The 18,440-nt window shown below is 45.7% G+C and overlaps 1 protein-coding gene across 1 annotated transcript; it reads left to right on the forward strand.

Annotated features, from left to right (window-relative positions):
- Positions 1-4,271: 4,271 nt before the first annotated feature.
- LOC133214266 (cytochrome P450 2W1-like) lies at positions 4,272-17,118 on the forward strand. The gene is given in 12 exon segments (XM_061357053.1): positions 4,272-6,320; positions 8,687-8,849; positions 10,114-10,263; positions 10,362-10,519; positions 12,430-12,597; positions 13,623-13,656; positions 13,659-13,763; positions 14,093-14,277; positions 14,884-14,946; positions 14,948-15,026; positions 15,493-15,543; positions 15,546-17,118. Coding segments are annotated over 12 exon segments (1,476 nt in total). The 5' UTR covers positions 4,272-6,134; the 3' UTR covers positions 15,680-17,118.
- Positions 17,119-18,440: the final 1,322 nt, after the last annotated feature.

Raw genomic sequence — 18,440 nt, forward strand, 5'->3', positions numbered from 1 at the left:
TCATTACAGGGCCATAACACTGCAAATTGGGGCTAAATTCCACCAATCTCACTCCTGTGCATGTGTTTGTCTGAGTAGGATTATGAGATATAGCTGCACTTGTTCAGAAGTCCCCCATAGGGTTGGTGACAGCAGCATGTGGCTTACTGTCTTGTCCAGCAAAACTTCACTGCACAGAGGGATCATGCACACATTGTCACCGGAGCACTTGAAGTAGAAAGCAAGTGTTATTGGGCTCTAGGTAGAGAAATAAGCCCCCCATAGGGTGCCTCAAATTCCTGCTGTTGTTAATAGCAAGCTTCAATAAAAATAATGGTGTCAGAAAGAGAAGAGTTGGCCGTGATGAAGCTGACGCATCTTCCCTAAGACATCTCATCCCAGAGCTCAGCTCCTTCTGAATCCCCTTCCATTTGGCAGAGACCCAAAATAAGAGATGAGATGAAATTTAAACCATGTTTGAAACTAGATGATCTTCAAGGTCCCTTCCAACCTAAACCATTCTGTGATTCTGTGTGTGATTCTGTGGCAAGCTAAGGACATCCCCTGTTCTCTGGAGTTATGAAGCTCCTTGACCTACTGCGTTCTGGGACAATGTGGTGCTTCCTGCAGGTCACTCACCTGCCTGGACAGTGGGGACATGGTGGTGATGTGGGAGTGACACCTCGTGGATCACAGGGCTGGCTCCTCTGCAGAGTCGTGCTCAGCTTTTGGTTGTGAGTCAGTCAAGAGGTGAGATAAACACATAGGAATTTCTTCTTGTGGTTGTTTTTTAGCGACTACAGTAGGCTCTTCTTTAGAAAAGGGAGAATATTTGCAAGTACTTTGCAGTGACTTAGAACCAGCTTTATTCCAACAATTACATTTATGTTATCATAACCATAAAATTGCGATGCATGAGGTGTACTGACTACTTCTGGCTTTGTATCCCATCATCCCCTGTTTCATTAAGGCTTTAGAACTCTAACACTATTCTAATGGCTGGGTTCAGAAAAGGTCTTTATGTCATCTTCATGCTCATCATTGATACGATAGCAAGAAAAAAAGCAGTTTTCATTAGCAAAACTGTCCCCTTTTGCCTTTTTTGCTGGTTTAGGAGAGCGAACGTGTCACTGATGAAGACTGAACGTGACTCAGTTTTCAATGCTTGGCCAGCAGCTTCTGAAATACATCCACATTTTGTGAGGTCAATAACCTTGTAGCCACTGATGTTGAATTTTTTACTGGTTCAAGTCCATATGTCTCTGACCTAATTAGATTTTTACTGGCTAATGGTTTATGGAGCAAACCTCTGAGGGTTTTTTGCCCTGATCATGAAGAATCCCTAGCAAGAGGGAAATGAAGCTCACTAGCACTGTAATCCTTCTTTAAAATGGGCAAGCACCTCATTCACTTCCAGGTTGGTAACTGTTCATGCTGTTAACCTGTCAGATAATACTGCTACATTTTAACTTAAAATTACTGATTGGATTAAAGATTAATCTGTAACCTTAAAAGGAGCAAGAAGCATGGTTCCCCTTTGGCTGGTGATGCAGTGCAATGACAAGTTACCGTTGCCAAACCCCCCAGTTTGCAGGCCCCTAAAATGCTTCCAGGGGAGGTCCGGGTTCATTTAAAACTGCTCTTGAATGGAGATGAGCTCCTTTCTCAGTGTCTGCTGAGACTACACATTTAAAACCACAGGCTGGATTTTGTCACTGTTAAGTCGTGTTTCAAGTGCTCCATGGGTGATAAAATACCCAAATTGTGATAGATTGAGTTACTTTATTATCTGCTGGGGGCACATTTACGGTATTGCCCTTTTTGGTACGCCTGTTAGTGATGACTGCGGTTCTGCTCATGTTTCTGTCACTGTCTCATATGGTCTTTGAACTAATCTTTTCTCATTTTCATCTGGATTTTCCTTCTATAAACCAGGGATAATGGCATTTCTTTAGCTGGAGTGCACTTCACATTCAAGTGAAGGGTAAAGTGCTGCTGCTGGAGAAGAGCTACCATCCCTGAAATGAGTGACAGACTCCATCACTCATTTGGGAGATATGATGAGGCTTTATAAAAGATAATCTGCACAGCACTGCAGAAGCTTGTGTCTCACTTGACACCATTTAAGCCCTTTAACCTTCTTCTGACAAATGGACAAATGCCTGGCCTTCAGCTCTGAACAGAAAACACCAAAACTCTCCAAATCCAGTAAGAGCCAGTGCCCCCAAGTTCTGTTACATGACACAAGCTCGCAATAGACAGCTCCAACCTGGAAGACAAAGGTTGTGCATGAATTAATGACTTAAAGGCACTTGCTGGTTTCAGGGTCAACAGCATTTTGGCTGTGCAAGGCACAGAGGGGTTGGAGCCGTGGGGTTTGGGCCAGAGCTTGCTTGGGGCTGCCCCATCTTCGCTGTGCCAGGCTGTCACGGCTGTCGGCACGTATTAATGAGCTGAAGGGAAAGGTCTGAGGCAGCTCGTGCCGCTTCAAAGAGCCCTTCAGGGTAACATGTAAGACACAGCTCCCAAGACAAATAAATGGAGAAGGGCTTAGCTTTTTCCTGTGGCTGCCTGCAGGCTGAGGCCGTGGAGCTGAGAAAGTGCTGCTGAGGCCACGCATGCTGGAGGGCTGCTGGCTCCTTCCAGGAGGACCTGCCCTCCACACGGGTCATGCAGCATCCTCCTGCTCCCATTGGCTTCCCAGGGCATGGCTCTCGGCACACTTGTGTTTGCTTGAGGGGGTCTGCATGGAGGTGGGGATGGGGAGGAAAACCCCACTCATGGAGATGGGAAATCGTATTTTCAAGGCTGCAACCTGAAGAGCCCAACCTGAGCACCTGACCTTTTTACTTTGGCAGGGTTGGTTTTTATTTGGCGTGTAGCAATGCAGGACTATAGAGGTGGGAGGCTTTGCCTGCACATGGTTTCATGTTTGCTTTGGAGGAAGTGCTGGTCTCAGGCTCTGTTGATGTTAGGAAGGCAGCGGTCGTATGAGGGTGCATCCCGGCCTGGTATGGGGTGATGCAGGCAGCAGAAATCGGTGTTCCCACAGTGCTGGGGATGGCAGTGTGGCTTTGCCACCCAGACACAGGCATGCATGTGCAGAGCTTTCTGTGCAGGTAAATGCCACACAGGCAGGGCAGGGCTGCCCATGGGTACCATCAGGGAGCAGGTCAGGGTGGGAAGCAAAGGGTTTTTTCAGAGAGAAAAGGGAGGGGGGGAAGTTGAAATCTTCATGCAGAAAGAGAGGAATGAAAAAGTATTTATCTTAAATATGTCGTGTTTGTGCATAATTAAGCACCAGCTAAAAGCTGGGATTGAAGCTTCTAGGATCAGACACTGGGCACATGGGATGAGAATGCCAGGGAAGGAGAACTTAAAAAACACAGCAAATCCTGCTTCAAAGTGGGCTGCAGCTGGGTTTGCCAGTGGTGCTGGGGAAGGAGAAGCCCAGTGTGATGATGAAGAGCAAACCCTGAAGCCTCAGAGAAATGTAAAAGGCCTGAGAGCAGAGTTTCTTCCAGGCTGGGTCCTGAGGAGGCTAAATGTCTAAATGCAGTGCTCATAGGTAAAGCAGCTTTAGACCGGAGCTGCCACGTGTTCTAGGGGAGGGGATGGAGCATTCACCTCTGCTGTGAGGTTATTTGACATGAAAAATACTCTAGAATCAAAGAAATGGGCAATGGGGCTTGGAACTGAGGCCTTTTTCCCTAAAGCAGAAATTGAATTATTTCCTATCACCAGATGCCCAGAAGGGATGTGATGAATTCACTGTCCACCCACAGGAGAGGTTGGGATGCAGCTGGGTGAGGGGGACTTTGCTGCAGGGTTGGAAAGCGCATCCCAGTGTGTTCTGCGTGCCACTGCTGTACCTGCTGGTAAATAACATGGTGCTTCTCAAAACTGCAGGATGATGCTTTGGGGGATGGTTTATCCACCAGCTCCATGTAGTCCCCCACACCACAGAGCAAGATTCTGAAGGCTGTCTCTACTGATTCCTGCAGGAGCAGGGCCCAAGCGATGTGCTGCTCCCAATACCCCTTGCTGTGCAAAGTTACAGTCGGATACATCCAGAAATGGTGATTATCACAGTATGAATTTTAATCCCTCTTGCCCATTACTGGCTCCAAGGATGGAAGGAGACCTTGCTTTCTGCTCTCCAGTCCTCTTTGTCCAAGAGTGGCTGATTTGAAAGGGCTCAGCCTCCTAATAATTATACACAGCCCAAAGGAATTACCTTCTTCCCCAGCTACAGATCCATGGGTGGATCGATCCTGGGGCACTCTGTATAAGCGCTTTTCTTTCTGTAATTTCTCCTGTGACTTTTGACATGACCCTGCCCTCACTGGGGACATTGGTTATTTTTATTTTTTTTTCTTCAGTGAGATCATTTACTCCTAGATAAAGATTAATTTTAATTTTAAATTTTAACTGGACTCTCTTAAGTGAAACCGTTTTTATAGGCCAGCTAAGATGCTGTTATCTTTGCCCAGCTTTGCCTCTGTCACGGGCTGCTTCACCGAGCAGGTAATAAGTAACCTTTCCTCCCTCTGGGTGGGTTGAGGGCAGAGGGCTGGCAGAAGTAGGCTGATGGCCTCCTTGCTCCCTTCTCCTTGGGAATCATAAACATTTTTAGTGTCAGTGACCTCTCTCTGCCCCTTGTTTTGGGTAATCCTTGCGGTGCAAGAAGATGCCATTCCTACACCGTTCCCTGCTTCCCTCTGTGTGGAGCCTAAAAGACCTCCCAGAAATGACTATGGTTAAAGGGCAGCAGCTGAGTCAGGCCCAGGGGAGCAGGGCTTCAGGCACAACGGCTGCATTCACAGCCCAGCCCTGACACATGCTCCAGGGCTGTCCAGGCCACAGCCCTGCACCACACTTCTCAGAGCCACATAGACAGGTCATTGTCCAAGCAAGGATGCAGACGTACGTATCCAGACTCCCAGTCTCCTGCTTTTACCACAGATGGTTTGTAACACAAGTGGGTTTGGGATGGATGGACTGTACCCAGGTGGTGCATGGTTTGAGAGAGGACTGGGTATGACATAGGATTACATCTCCTGCCTGAAGTGGATGGGAGAGTGCAGGTTTGAATGGGCGTTGTGTCCAGTCTAAGTGTGAACCTTGCTGAACCTTGGAACAGACCCAAAGCATCCTCAAGGCTGGTACCATCTCATAGCACAGTATGGAGCAGCACAAAATCCTTGTGAACTGAAAGAGCTGGAAAAAAAAGATGTCAAACTCTCTTTTCCTACCTAAGGGACCATTGCATCATTTGTCTGATCAGGGTAGTTTTACAGAAGTGATGTGTTTCCACTGATGTCTCTGACAGGTCTCACACCATTAGACACTGACAGAAATGTGGAAACAGCAGGTCTTTTACAAAACCTTCCATGTTCACATTGATTCTGTAATCCAGCTCTCCAAGACATGTTTTTTATATTCCTTTTGTTGTGTATAGAGTGCAAGTGGTACCAGTTAACACTGGATGGGGTGCAGAAAGCAATGCCCCTTGCTAAATGAGCTACACATGAAAGAGTTGTGTTTCCCTTCACTGGGAGAAAATGCTTCACTGCAAGGGGACAAGAAGGTGAAGAGGAGGGAAGATGGTGTCCACCAGTGGTCCATCCAGCTTCACGCATGGTCTGGAGTTAGTCTCTTCCCCTGCAGGACCGGCTTTTCCTACACTGTACCATGGTGAGCAATGCTTGTCTACCCTGAAGGATTATTTTGGGGATAAGTATTTGTAAAGAGCTGTCAGTGTTCAGAGGAGCAGGCTAGATGAAGAGGATGGAACAGAGAGATGAAGAGGAAATCCTAAGAGAAATTGCATTATCAATGCCTAATAAAGCAGATATGGGACTCCCAGGTGCTGGGAAATCACTGCAGGGAGAAGAATCCAAGCTAGGCTTTGAAATGAAGCAAACCTGCCCTACTGCACTTGGTGGGGAACCTGCACACAAACCGTGCTTCAACTTTGCCTTTTGCAGGCGTAGATTCCAGATTTTATGGAGAGCTGGGGGTGGAGGGGAAGATTGTGCGAAGTGCAGCAGAACCCCTGACATCATTTACTCTGGATAAATATAATGCGATAATAGGAGCATTCTAAGGAAGGTCTCTCAGTGGCTTTCCAGAAAGGCAAGCTCCACCAAAATATGGCAGCCTTCATGCCCTTCTTCATCTGTGGAGTGTGTGCACTGCTTTTTGCAGCTGCACTCTATGTTCTAAAAGTTTTTAAGCAATCATCAGCTTTAAATTTGCCTTCTGGTCCATTTCCTCTTCCCATCGTTGGCAGCCTGCATTTGCTGGACATCAGAAAGCAAGACAAGTCACTAATGAAGGTAAGAACAAGTGTCCTTTGTTTCTAGGCTGTTGAATGTCAGCAAGTACCCATTAAAATTCTCTCTGGTGAGAGTACTGAGATGATTTTTGGTGCCAAATTGATTTGTTTTCTTTACAATGTGATGTCTCAATGGTTTCAGAGCGACCAAGTGTCATTTCAGAAGGACCAAACTGTTGGGGACTGCTAAAACTGTTCAACAGAGTCCCAAATCTGCAGAGGGTGATGGTAAATATGAGCAGTGTTTCACTGAAAACTACTCTACACATTGAAAACTATGAGTGTCTGCATCAGATCAGACCAATGGACCTAAATTTTGGCATCTTCCTTGTGCTCTGAAATACTTCAAAATATTTGCGTGTCCACGTAGCCAGATTGAAAGATGGATGCATAATTGTGATTGCCAAAATAGCTTGTATTTCTTATGTTGCCAGTTTTTCATGAGAATGGGAATTAATGTAGCACAGCTCAAAGAAGAGATGTCGAACTCATTTGAAACAGTGAATGACTTGGAGTTACGAAGACAAAGTTCTCTATAGGAGTCATAGTTTCCTTGCATCTCTCTTCTAGAAAAAAGGGGAAATTTCAATGTATTCTGTCTCTCAGAGCCAAAATGCAGCTGTAATCTAAGCTCAGCTGCATTTTCAGTCAGGACACGGGGTGTGAATATCCTGCACCTTACACCAAGCCTTTTAGCATCGGGTTGCCAGCAGCCCTCAGACCTGCTTAGCATAATGTAGGGAAGAGGAGCTGGCTTTTTCTGTCTCATTCCAATCGCTGTGCTATGTGAGGAGCCTCCAAGATGCCTATGGAGATGCATCTTCATCTTACACCAAGCAGCTCACAGTGGGCTCAATGCCCAGAATTTAGGAGCTGGGAAGTGCTTGGACTGTGGTTCCTGTTTCTGACAAGACCAGAAATCCTTCTGCAGAGGAAGGCAGGGGAGAAGGAGTTTTGGCATTGTGCATGGACATACAGTGGGAAGAATAAGCAAAGCAGAGGCTGGAAAGGAGATGAAGACCCAGCAGGTGATAGCATCTTAGTGAAGCACAGGTATTGGGCACATTGGCCACGCTGATGCCTTCTTTTCCCCACCAACTATAACATCAAGAAGTCAGCTGGGAAAGGGGTCTACTGCTGAAATTAGCCAGGGAAGGGGTCTGTGGCTGCAGCCCAGGGGAGCCTCTCACCATCCTCTGCCCTTTGCAGTCAGGACAGAGCAGATGCGGTCTGCATCTGCAGCACCTGGGCTGCGGCTATGGGTGAGGCAAGATTTTACAGTGGAGCTTGCGAAACTGCAGTAGTGAGCTGAAAGCTGACTTAAAAGCCAGAATTTTAAGGTATTACTTAGCAAATAAATGACCTGGAGTAGAAAATCCTCCCTGAAAGGAGAATCCCTAAAGGATTCCCCTGTGAAAGTTTCACATTAGATGAACCAGCAACCAGCCATTGCTTTGAACAGATGTTTGAAATTGGTGTTCTGTGAGCTACTTTTCTTGCAGGAATTCAACAAGTCTGGCTATATTGCTGAAACACTGTTTAGACTCTGCCTGCTTGCTTTGGTGGAGCAGGAGGTGTTGCAAAGCTGTGGAACCTTCTCTAGTCACCTTTACCAGAACTGGTCTCTTTTATGGGACATAAGGCTTCGTCTCACAATAGCTTTATGGAGTTTCAACTGCATTGGTCTCAATCAAGGCTTAATTCCTTCTAGGGCCTGGCAGGACCATGTTTGTGAGCCTCCAGAGAACTCCTGCTACCCAGTAGCTCAGATTTCATTATAAAGTCCTGCTGTGCATTAGCTTGAAACCTATGGTGCAGCAGAAATAAAAAGCAGAGTGTGGTATTGTGGTTATTTTCTAAGGCAAGTTGAAAGAGCAATGGTTTCTTATGCCTTCATATGTCCATCCTTGGTGAATCATCTATACCTCTTTGCATTAATTGCAGCAAAGCTTTTATTTCACTTTTGTAAGAAATATGGACACCTCTGCTTTTTCATTCTCTTATGGTGGACAGTAGCTTTACAGCCTCCTCAGTCAGCAGTTGCTCTGTATCTGTCTGCCAAATCTCGATGATGCTTTTACGCTGCTGGTGGTGATCAAAAATGTCTTTTTATCTTCTGCTTCTTTTAACCTCCTGCACCAAACTGAGCCCAACCAGCTCAGAAAAACAGTGGTTTTATGGGAGCTTTGGAGTTAAGCAGGCCACCATTTATTTGCTTTGATTCCTTTTTGTCTTGGGGCTTTATCTCTGGCATCCCTCCAATCCTTCTGGCCACAGAAGGAGGAGGGAAGGCAGCTCTTCATCTACTCAGGCAGGATGCACTACTGCCACTGATGACTCTATGCTCTGATTTTCCTCTCCTTCTAGATTTCAGAGAAATATGGCCCCATTTTCACCATCCACTTGGGGTTTCAGAAGGTGGTGGTGCCGACTGGCTACAAGACAGTAAAAGATGGTCTTCTGAGCACAAGGGATATGTTTGCAGACAGACCACGTGTACCCATATTCTATCACATCCAACACAGAAACGGCACTGGCAGGTTGAAAAGATAAGGATGTGCTTGCTTTGCTGTTTCTCAAATGTGTTGTTTCGCTGCAGCAGTATTAAAGAATCTTGAGCTGCATCCTTATTGAGGGCTACATTTTGTGGAGCTTGGGGTGCAGTTGTTTGTTTTATTAAAGAATATACTTCTGGGGATCTTCTTATCTGCCTTATCAGGTTTTTGCTTTTAGAGGCACTTGGGTCACATTTCAAGGAGGTTTTGGTGGGTTTTTTTTGTAGTGCAGAGGGAAGGAAATCATTTTTCACAATGTGAAGGCTGAGGTCCTTATGCAATCTCTTTTCTGCAGTTACTGGGAGTTCAGACAAAGCGTGGATCATGCATGACTCATGATAAAGACTGCAAGAACTGGCAAGAGCGCAACAGCACGGGCTGTTTGTACCTCAAACAATTACTTCTGTAAACAGATTTTTGGTGTGTTTCTGAATTGCATATTAAAAAGTAGTACATTGCCCAAGACTAGACATTGAAAAACAATGAAGGGAATAATTCTGGCCTGAAAGGAAAAGATGTGATGATCTAATATGTATATAATGCATGCAGCGTGTGGGGCTTTTTTTCATCTTGTCTTTAAGAGTGAGGCCCAGTGTGAGGAAGGGAACACTGCACTACTTTCCCAACCACAGGATGAAGATGTAGAATATATTCAGTCCTGGAAGCCCTCCTGGGAAGGGAGGACTTCAAATTGTAGCCAAACACCTCCATACACTTTTGGCTGAGCACTTCTTTTGGCCAATGGGTTAGCCAGCTTGAGGGTATTCTCTATCTGTAAGCAAAGGTGCCTCCTTGTCATCCCTCCTCGTCCCCCTGCACAGTACATAGTTTATCTTCTAAACTGCAAGTCCTGTTCATGACAGGGATGGAGTGATGTCATCTGCTCTTAGCCTTGCTCTCTGAAACAGCTGGATCCTTTTTCTAAGGCAAAACAAGTCAGTTTGAGACGGATACCATGCATAGAGCTTTTTACAGTATATGGCTGCAAAGTGACAAAGCCATAAACAAGGCAAACCCAGGGCTGTGCTGTGAACAGCACCCAACTTCGAAGTATTGCTTCCTACCCTCCTGAACCTACCTGGGGTAGTGGTTGCCCAAGCCAGCCTCCTCCAGCACCCCACAGTCATCTCCCAAGCAGGCTCCTCCAGATTACAAAATACCTGTGCTCCCCAGCTGTGCTTTTGTTGTTTTGGAGCAAATCCTGAGCCTCAGCAAACAGGGCAGGCACTCCTTCCATAGGTGTGTTCTTTTCTTCCCAAGAGCTTTGGAAGAAAACACGACGGTTCACCATAACCGCCATGCGGGATCTTGGCATGGGGAAGCATCTTGGTGAAGAAAGGATGCTTGAGGAGCTTCACTTTCTCATTGAGTTGATCAAATCCTTCAAAGGTGAGCTGGGGTATCAGGAGTTTCATGCTACTTTACAATGCTACTGTGAAGACCTCTGGGTTGCTCCAGAAATGACCAGTGATGGTGCTCATTTCTAGGTAGACCTTTCCAATTGTGGTTTTTGGATATGGCTCCCAGCAACATCACTTTTGCTATTCTCTTTGGGAGAAGGTTTGATTATAGAGACCCAACATTTCTCACCCTGTTAAGACTCATAGATGAAGTTATGCACCTTCTTGGCTCTCCATTCTTGCATGCAAATTACCCTCTATGCTGAGATGCTCCATTATCCCACCTGATTTGGTAGGTCAACTCAATTTACTTCTGCTGGATGCATTTGGGGTATCTTTAGGTTACTGAAATATAAGATTCATAGAAGCATAGGGTGGTTTGGGCTGGAAGGGACCTTGAAAGGTCATCTAATCCAACATCCTTGCCATGGGTAGGGACAAGATTCTTCCTTTGGGGGTTTCCTCCTCCATGAAATCCTCCTGTGAAGGAGGTCCAATGTCATGTGGTGGCACTGGGCTGAGATGCTGATGTGACTGTGCCAGCAGAACGAATGTGTTTGATTCTTCTACAGCCAGAAAGTGCAATAATGCACCAAGTCCAGCATGGTGGGACTTGGCATGGGCAGAGTCCAGGAGCATCAATAGAAATCCTCAGAAGTGCTATAGACACCTCCCTTTATGTTATTCTTAGTCACTTTATTTAGCAAACTTCATGGTTTATGGCAAACTGTAGCCTCCCATGGGGAAATAGACCCTAATGTAGGTCTGGGATCTGGGTAACCTATCTTCAGTGTTTCACAGTAACTGCACGAAAACATTCCTGGAGTGTGTCTCAAAGATGTTTTTAGCACTTTTGGCAGAGTTCACAAAGATTCTGCTTTCCTGGGGTTTTGATGTTTTCTTGGTTTTGTTAGTATTTTTCCAGCAGTACCCAGAATGAAACAATGCAGCATATTCTATTCCCTTGTATTTTCAGGCCAAACAAGACTCTGGTGGAAGAGACAGGAGGGAATCAGGTCCCTCTTGGAAGGCATAGCCAGAGTTTCTTTCTTTAAAGAGACACCAGTGATAAAAGTATTGAAATACTGGCTTTATTTGTGGATGCACAAATGAAATCAGCCAGGCTTATTCCAGTTATTTTCTGCTGGATGCTGTGGGAATGTTCATACACAAGTAACCTCTTCTCTTAGGACAATTACATGTGTATTTGGGGGTTACTTGGTTTTGGTCACTTGCTACAGTTTAAGAAACCAGTGAAGTTACAGAGTTGTAGTACAAAGTACAGAGCCGCAGACATTTACATGCGGACCTCTCGTACCTCCTATTGTGGCATTAAATCAATACCCGCTCAATGGAGCCACATAAAAGGAGTATTTCAACTAAGAGGCTTTCATCTGAACCAAGAGTTCCTGTTAAATTTAATCCTTCATCACAGGGCATAGAGTATTAGTTACCTAAGGTAATAGTGAAATACTCATCCACACAAAGCTGTTAACAAGAAGATGTTGATGAATTCCTTACCTGAATAAGAACTACTTACAATAGCTACAGTTTACAACAGTACAACATCCCTTTTCTTTTCTCTGCAGCAGGTTTGGTTTGTGCAGAAATTACAACCTGTTAGAAAGTGCAGGAGGTTTGTGAATCTTATTCTGCAGCCAGTTTATTTGTAACATTGAGAAATGGTGTAAATAAACCCCCGCACATAAAACGCAACTGTTTATTGTGCTGTGAAATTTAACGATGCTGAGAACTGCGTGTAATTGATTTATAATTCATGTGAAAGGTAAAAATTATGATCTAACAACTTTAAAACAGAAGTATTTTGGCTTGCTAAACATTGCGGGTTTTCTTCGTGTAATGCATGTGCTTTATCTTTTTGGTTTATTACCTCTTTAAAAACGTAATTTCATTGTTTCATGAGCTCACTATCACTTCCCCTTAATTGTACTTTTTTTCTAATTCGTGTTTATAGGCTCTGTCTAGACAAGCCTGATGGGCTCCATTCATTTCTGTAGAGAATTCAATAAGAGGAAGCATTTTTATACATTTAAATTTTTTAGGAACCAGAAAAAGAGAGACCTCAGCCGCATCACATAAATGATTTCTCCATTATGGTACTTGAGTTTTACAAGGTGATTTTTTTCCTTTGTAGTTATTTAATTTCTACCCATTCCTTGGATTTCTCCTCAAACCTCACAAGATGATACTGAAAAAAGTAGAAGTGTGTGTGATCTTAAAGAAGTGCATCAAGGAAAGCAAAGAAAGCGTTAATGAGAACAACCTGAAGAGCTACATTGATGCATTGGTATTCAAACAGGAGGTATTTTAACTATATGACAATTCCTAGTGCTGTATCTTATACACAGAAGCTCTTTGTTTCTTGTCTAATGAGCATGCTCTCCAATGGCCTATACGAAAATTTTGGGTAACCATCCTTCTATTTTAACATGTTAAATTCTGCATATTGAATGAAAAACAACAAATAATTAACTATTCCTTATCACATGAATGTCTAAAACTTGTCCTCAGCTGTCAGCTACAGTCCCTTCCTTGCTGGAGAGAGGTAATATCATTTTTCCAACACACTCCAGGTAGACACACATCACTCCCTACAACTATGGGAAGAGGCAACAGATTGCCACTTGCAGAGATGCAGAAGTTCTTATTGCATTTATACAAATACATCACCAGTTCTCACATAGTAGATTTACCAACAGGAATGCTAGGATGGGAGTATGGCAAGGAAGGGTCAATCTGTATTTGCCCTTTTTCTCCCAGTGTTTGTATCTGTGTACTTGAGATGGGTGGTGGGCAGGATGGGTGCTTGGGCCTGATGCCGTGTGCAAGTGCCTCAGCTGTTGCACACAAGAATAGGCAAAGTGTTTTCCATCAACAGTACAAAGCAGGAACAGCAGAGTTGACATGACAGAGGTGTCCTGGGCCTTCCTGGCTTTCCTGTCTCTCCTAGGAGGGAGCCACACACATAGACAAATTCCAGCATGGGAAAGCATAGTCCTGTACCTCTCATCAATTTCTGCCTTCTCAGGATCCACGAGCAGGGGCTAGAAGACCTCAGTCAATAAGATAACCACTGCCCAGAGCAGATAAATGTCATGTGATCTTCAAAAATCAGTGAATTTGTCCAAATTGTTCATTTGGAGAAGGCAAAATCTCAAGTGTGCAAATATTTATGCTGAAAACCAAAGCATTTCTGTACTGAAATATCAATGCGGTGCATCATGGCACACGCATTCCACTGTAATGTCTCTGAAGACTAGGTTACCCCTCCTAGTTCTCTGTTCCCATGCTAACAGGAGTTGGTTTTTTCTTTGTACTTCCCTAAAGGAGATGAATAAAAACGATGCTCTTTTTCATGATGATGATTATTGGCTGCTGCACTTGACCTGCTCATGGCTGGCACTGAGATGACATCCACTGCACCTCAATGGGCCATCCTGCTGCTGTTGAAGTACCCCGAGATTCAAAGTAAGATACCTTTATGGTTTTGTTTTTCTTACATAGTGTGCTGAAGTGCTCTGCAGTGACTGTAAGTGATGCTCACCTGTAAAAGCTTTGTAGCTCCTCCTGTGTGCCAGAGCATGCAAAATCTGAGCATCTGGAACCTGTCCACTTCCATCCAAACCTTGTATGCTACCACTGAGGACCAAAGGATTTGAGGGGTTGTTTTCCATCTGCTCCCAGGAGCAGCAAACCTCCTGCCCTGAGGTAGCCCAACCAACAGTTGGCATGAACAAGATTTGCAGGTGCTTTACCACTGAGGAAAACACACTTCATGCCTTTTCTTTGCCTTACAGAAAAGGTGCACGCAGAGATTGAGCAAGTTCTTGGCCCTAGCTGCTTGCCTACCTTTGAGGACTGGAAAAAAATGTCATTTAGCAATGCAGTGATCCACGGGGTGCAGAGATTTGTCGCCCTCCTGCCACATGTTACACGGTGCACTTCAATTAACACCCACTTTAAAGGTTATTTCATTCCCAAGGTACTTGCTGCTCTTCAGTTGAAGAGGGGGGTGCAGCACACCAGTGACCTGCAGGGAAATTGTCACGAGGAGTAGGGGAGCTTGAAGCACAAGGCTTTTGGTGAGGAAGAACCAGTTCCCTAACCCCTGTCTCCTCTGAGTCCAGACTAATGGCAGTGTGACTTCAGAGTTATGTACACAACTTCCCATTTCACATAACTCAGTCTTCATAACCTGGAGTCTGTTCCTTATTCTCTTCACTTTCCATTGCCACTTGTGCCCTGTAGAGCAGTGCTGCCTCTGGAGGACCATGGCATCATCTCATCACCTTGCTTCAAGCAAGCAGAGATCAGCTGGGCAGCAAGGAAGCCTGGCCCGTGTCTTTATTCTGCTTCATAACTCAGGCACAGCCAACAACTATTGTTGTTTAATCACATTTAGTCAGTAATTCCAGTGAACAGTAACTAAGGGTCAGATGGTCATGTACAAGCCCAGAAATTAGTTCTTCAGAGGTGGAAGTTTGCTTTCAGACACAGCCCAAAGGGAGGAATGGTTACATGGCTGAATGGGCAAGCCAGACTCTTGCTGCAACCCCACATGCTAAAGCAGAGCATGGCTGTGCTGCAGGGAACACCAGTGATTCCTCTGCTCACCTCTGTGCTGCTGGATAAAACACAGTGGGAGACGCCTTGATGAATTCAACCCCAACCACTTTCTTGATGTGGATGGGAACTTCATACAGAAGAAAGCATTCCTGCCTTTCTCCACAGGTCATGAAAGTGTTTGCCCATGTTCCCAGTGCCCCTCAGAAGAGATTAGCCAAGTGGCAGGATCTGAGCCTCTGTTGGGAACAGCATGGGCATTGGTGGTGGGGATGGTTTGAAATACCTGCCCTAGGTTTTGATGACTTGCAAGCAGCCCCTCAGCCCACGCTGGAAGGCATCCTGGGGCCTACAAAAAGTTCAACACCTACAAAGGAGTTCAACCTTCCCTCTGCCTTGGGAAGGCTGATTTCTAGGGTGTCCCAGATGAATTCCTTCTGGGCACAGAGTGAAACAACCCTTTTCAAATGCCTGTAGGAGACCAACAGTGATGGCTGCTGAATATCATGCCATGCTATTTTGCATTTCTGCAGCCTATGCTGTCCTTCACACTATCAAGTAGCAGGGAAGAGATGTTGGGTTGAGCCACCACTTACCCAATCACTCCACCAACAGCCATGCTTTGACATTGCAGGGCAGAGAAACTGCACTGGAGAATGTCTTGCCATGATGGAGCTCTTCATCTTCTTACAGGCTTGATAAAGAAGTTGATTTTTAAGCCTCTACCAGGGGTCAAAGAATCTGAGCTGCACACAACTGCAGAGGCTGGGTTCACCATGAGACCCCAGCCACAGTGTGTCTGTGCTGTGCTATGCCAATAAAGCCACGGCTCTGAACTGAGACAGATCCATGTAATAGTTTTCTGCAGAGCCTAGCAGGTGCACTAAAGAGAAATCAGATCCCTGTGCAGTAGCTACAAGTAGAGTCTTCTTACACAAAGCCTTGCAAGTAATGGCTACATGCCATTGAACAAATACTTGGTCAAGACCCAGGTCGCCTTACCTACCAGGATGGTTAGTGGGTAAGGTGACCTGGAAAATGCCAGCCAGACATGACTGGAAATAGAAGGACAGTCAGTACTTTATACATCAAAAGTAGAGTGTAAGAAAGTTATCCTTGTTCTGAGCCTCTAGGAGAGGATGTGTCTCAAGAGTGAGTAATTTCTTCACTTGGAGAGCAGTAGTAGATAAAATGTTGTGTCATCATCTAATCCCTGCTCTTTTCCCATTCTCTGCTGCACAAGGGATAAATTAATCCCAGATACCTACACTTTCTGTGTGATGGATGTTCTTCTAACACTTTACAGGTTTCTGATTTTGAATCCCAGATATCAGACCCTAGATTTCATAGGTTCCCCTTGCTCTGAAGGACCTCAGCAAGGTTCCTTGGGAGTCTTTGGCTCTTTCTGGGTACAGGCTCTGCTATGCCTGCGCTGATATAGGGCTCAACAGCTCTCCCCAGACAAGTGAAGACACTCCCCAGCATTGTTGCAAAGGTAGCTCAGATACACAGACACAACCTCTTTTCAGAGCACGATGTGTGAACAAGAAAGCATGCAAACACTGTAGAGATGTGTTTCTAAATGTCTAAGATGCTCTTCCTTAAGCAGAACAGAAGCTGAGCAGATCCAGGCAAAGCAACAGAAAACCTGCCCATCTCCCCTTTCCTTACATCTCCCAGCTTTTTGTGAGACTTCTCAGAACCCTCCCTTTTCCTGACATTCCCTAGCTTCTTCTCCTCTGAAATGACTACAGATGGGGCCTCATCACATCTGCTCATCAGGGAAGACAGCAGGACTCTTAAGGCAGCTGGCTTCTTCCTTGGTCTGAAATGCTGAGTGGAGGCCAGAAGGATCTGATAGGCCTGCAATGGGAGGTGGGTTAAGCCATTGTCCCACAAGGTGCCTGAGATGGTTAGCCCCTCAGAGGGATCAGTGTCTGCTGTAGGATGAGAAGAGTGTCCTGTATACCACTTGATTCTTCCAGGTTAATGGTAAATAACTGCCTTTGCTCCCAGACTTACTCACAGGTGAATGCAGTTGGACTGGGGTCCATAAAGCCTCAAGGCTTGGATCTGCCCTCCCTACCCAGCCTGAATCTGGGGTTGGCAGGGTGTTTCACCCCAATAAGAACTGCAGGGCTGGGCTGTCTGTGACTCAGAGGGATCATGTTGCCATCTCGTGGCAAAAATAAAATAGAAATGATATTCTGCACAGTACTTATTCCTCTGGCTCCGTGGGGCTGCAGATACAAAGCAACCCTTCTTTTATAGATCCATGCAGTTCCTGCAATCCTTGCATCTGACCATCGCCCCTCTGAGAACAGGAGCTCTAGTTTTCAGCATCACACAGAGCTTGGGATGACAGGTTATGGCCCACGCTGCCCAGCTGGCAGCATGTGGCAGGAGCCACAGACATGGTGTCAGTTGGGTTTGTGCAGATCTTACTTTAAGAACCAAGCCACCTGTCCTGCGCCAAGATGTTTGCCTTCAATTCAAGTCAATGTGTTGCAAGGCACAAACATGTTTTGCAGCTAAAGGGAAGACCCTCAGGGCCACTGAGGAATGTGGAAATGGTATTGCCACCCTTGGGAGCTGATGTTTTCTGCTAGATAAATATGTAGCTGAGTTATAATCAGTGTTCTGCCATCATTTGGCTGAGCAAAGAAATGGGAGGCAGGCACTTTCTTTTATGGAGATGTATTCAGCTGTCTAACTCAGTATGCTGGGGAGGGAGCAATTCCAAACACAGGCACAAGTAAGATGCACTTTTCAAAGGAATCAAACCTGTTTTCCTTGGATGTTTGCACCTGGTAGCTGTGGCTCTGGGGCACGGGTATTGCGCAGTCGGCTGAATCTGTGCATGCAGGCAGTGCTGCTGCAGGCTCTGCTGTGCCTGCTGCAGAGTGCCAGTGCGGAAGGTGATGTCCAAAACCAGCAGGCTCAGAAGGCTGCTGTGCCACGTACAAAGGGATCCATCTCTTTCCTTCAAAGCCAAGAACCCCTAAGCCCATGGCAGGGTGTCAAGTCTGAGGTTCCACTGGTGAATTTGTGCAGATTGGAGCCCACCCTATTGTCCCCCAGAGCACTAGATCGTTGCCATAGCTGTGTTTTGAGTTCATATTACTTTTGGAGGGGGCTAGAGCAGGAGCAGTCCTGGCCTCTCTGAAGCAAAAGGCAAAAGTCTCTTTTATTTCAGCAAAACCAAGGCTTCCTTCACCCAATTGCTATGTGTCTTGCTCCCCAGTTGCTTTACCTGCCTCTCCCTGCCTTCCCTGAAGACCTCATCCTGCTTACCACCACTCCTCAAGAGCGACATTGCCAGCAGGTAATATTTCAGGAGCTCAAGGGGTGGGAGGCTCAGGGTCCAAGGCACTAAGCAGAGGGGCAGCACCAGCCTCAGTGAAGCTGTGGTGACAACCTTTCATTCAGCCTCTGCAAGCAAGAACTGAAGACATAAAAGTGAAAAACCAAGGCTATCCCCAGGACTGATAGCCCATAGCCAAGCATAAAGGGAAAGCTCTGCCCTGGAGAAACCACTCTGCAGGAGGGTCTCCTATTGAGCTGTTTTTTCTCAGGATGAGG

This window comes from Neopsephotus bourkii, unplaced genomic scaffold, assembly GCF_033783945.1.
Source record: "Neopsephotus bourkii isolate Nb327-2 ecotype Australia unplaced genomic scaffold, CSIRO-AGI_Nbou_v1 NB_882, whole genome shotgun sequence".
NCBI classification, from domain to species: domain Eukaryota; kingdom Metazoa; phylum Chordata; class Aves; order Psittaciformes; family Psittacidae; genus Neopsephotus; species Neopsephotus bourkii.